The 2,446-nt window shown below is 40.0% G+C and overlaps 1 protein-coding gene across 4 annotated transcripts in view; it reads right to left on the reverse strand.

The window, feature by feature from the left end:
• Positions 1-297: 297 nt before the first annotated feature.
• Fam72a (family with sequence similarity 72 member A) overlaps positions 298-2,446 on the reverse strand; it is a 12,653-nt gene continuing 10,504 nt past the window's right edge. For 2 of the 4 annotated variants that reach the window (XM_010613089.3, XM_010613088.3), the window contains one exon: positions 298-824. In XM_010613089.3, the coding sequence (XP_010611391.1) occupies positions 730-824 (95 nt within the window). In that variant the 3' untranslated portion in view covers positions 298-729. The remainder of the gene's footprint in view (positions 825-2,446) is intronic. The other 2 variants (XM_033762224.1, XM_019205888.2) reach the window with 1 other exon arrangement.

The raw sequence follows: 2,446 nt of genomic DNA on the forward strand, positions 1-2,446 counted from the left end.
GAACACAAATAAACAACCATGGTAAACAGTATATATTGATAATTTAAGATAAACTTGTTTATCTAACATCATGCTGAGGAATTAAGACTTCTTTATGTATTTTAAAATTTTAATTTATTCTATAAGTTGGGTCATAGTCTTGCTCTCTATTAAGGCAGTGATCACCACGGTAACAAGTTAATAACCAGTACCCATGGAAACCTAACACCCTGCTCTTTTTTTCTTGGCTTTTTTTTTTTGAAACAGAGTCTCACTATGTAGTTCAGGCTGGCCTTGAACTCCAGGCAATCCTCCTGCTTCAGCCTCCCAAGTGCTATGATTACAGGCATGTGCCACCATGCCCAGACACCTTGCTCTTTTGTTAATGCCCTATTAATGTTCAGTTGAGTCTGATGTCCCTCTGGTTAATATATGTGAGCAGTAAAAACACCCTTTATTCCAGAATCTTTTCTTCTGAAGTTAAAATACACCTATATTGGAAGAAAAAACAACTCCATTGGCTTAAAGTAAGCTGAGGTAACTAATCTGAGATAGCAAATAAGTAAATCAACAAATGCCTCTTATTTTTTTTTGGTACTGGGGATCGAATTCATTTTTGTTTTAAAACAAAGTAAAACAACAATAACAACAAAAAGAAGTCACTGGCAAATCCTCACTAACAGTTTTAAAGTTGATCCATTAACATATTATTAAATAGGAAATAGTTACTATGAAAGTATATAATTCCATTCATCGAATACACTCGTCTGCTGAGATATCTAACACATCTTCATCTGTACTCTCTTCTATCTCTGGCAAGTTGCCCCAAAGTAGGAAGTTTATACCTGGAAATAAAAGGCCATAAAATCTTTAATGCTCAAAATTATTACAGTTGAGAACACGATACATGAAATTTAATAATATGTTATTCTTCTGTGAACCAGTATCAGCAGTAAAGAGAGCAGCTGTTAAAAGATGGACTACAAATAAAGTTACCATCTCGGACACAAATGCTTTTTGCTTTTGGCAGCGTTGGGGATCAAACTCAGGGCCTATACAACTGCTCTGCTGCTGAACTACGCCCTGCCTCGCAGACATTCTACAGGCCCTTCTAAGCAAGAGCTTGAACTTTAGAATCTTAAAACTCAGAAGGATCTCAGGAATCTGTCTCCTCGTAACCTGCCTGCAGCAGCATTATGCCATCATCATTCTATACTGATTATTTCAAATCTATTTTAGTGACCTTTAAGAATGGCAGTCCCACGAGAACTAGGCGTGTGGTAGCCAGTGATTCAGTCCCAACACTCCAGGAGGCCGAGGCAGGAAACAAGTTGGAGCCCAGCCTGGACAGCTTAGTGACAGTAAGATTCTGTCTCAAAAAAAGAAAAGAATTTCATAAGATCTTTTCAGATTAAGAGTCCCTTTGGAGGTTCAAGGAAAATCCTTGAATAAATCTCATCTCTTTCATAAACACAGCAGTAACTGGTGCCATTTTTTGGATTAAAAAAAAAAAAAGCAAGATTTTTGGAGCCAGCTATAATCTGAACAGCAAGCTTTGAAGTAGGTGGGCTTTAGCCTGCAGGCTGTCAGGGCAGAGCTGTAAACTTCAGGACTAGGTTGCAACAGACAGCACTGCTGACAGAATGACTTAAACCCTCAATCAGAAAGATTAGTCAGGGGCTGGGGATTTAGCTCAGCGGTGCTGCTGCCTGGAGCACAAGGTCCCGAGTTTGATCCCCAGTACCAAAAAAAAAAAAAAAAAAAAAAAAAAAAAACTGTTTCTTCTCTGTGACGCCCCCTGCCATTCCACCCTCCCTTGGAGACAGCCAGCTATGGATTGAAACCACAAAAAAAAAAAAAAAAAAAAAAAAGGAAGAAAGATTAGTCAGATTGGGCATGGAAGACTCAGCAGAGCCCAGTGTAAGACCAAACAAACTGACGATAATGACATGGCTTATTCTAGGCACGTCCTATATTATAGCTTGAGAGTAGTGAATTTGGGGAAAAAAAACGACCTCTAGGGAAGCCAAGGAAGTTCAACAAGAAAAGCAAATATCCGGCTGTCCAGCGGTCAGGGTGGGCGCAAGGAAGCTCAGCCAGTCTGGACGTCCGCAGCCACACGGCGGAATGCACTGAGCTGGGCTTGGACTGGGTTTGAATCATTTCCACCACTGCCACCGCCCATGGCTGGTCTCACTGCTTCCCTTACAGATGTACGCAGCCAGACGCGGTGTACCTGAAAATTCTACACGACAGTATCATCCAGTCTGTGCTTTTCCAGTTTGTCATGCCACTCATTATGTTTCTGAGGTTTACTTATTTGATGTATAGTGACTTAGTTCATTATTTATTTTAATTTTTTATTTTTGGTACTGGGGATCAAACTTGGGTCCTTGCACTTGCAAGCTAAATCGCCGGCACTGGTTCATTTATTTTTAATTCTGTAGAGTAACCCACTGTGTGAAGT

This window comes from Fukomys damarensis, unplaced genomic scaffold, assembly GCF_012274545.1.
Source record: "Fukomys damarensis isolate Sample0158 unplaced genomic scaffold, DMR_v1.0_HiC HiC_scaffold_11, whole genome shotgun sequence".
NCBI classification, from domain to species: domain Eukaryota; kingdom Metazoa; phylum Chordata; class Mammalia; order Rodentia; family Bathyergidae; genus Fukomys; species Fukomys damarensis.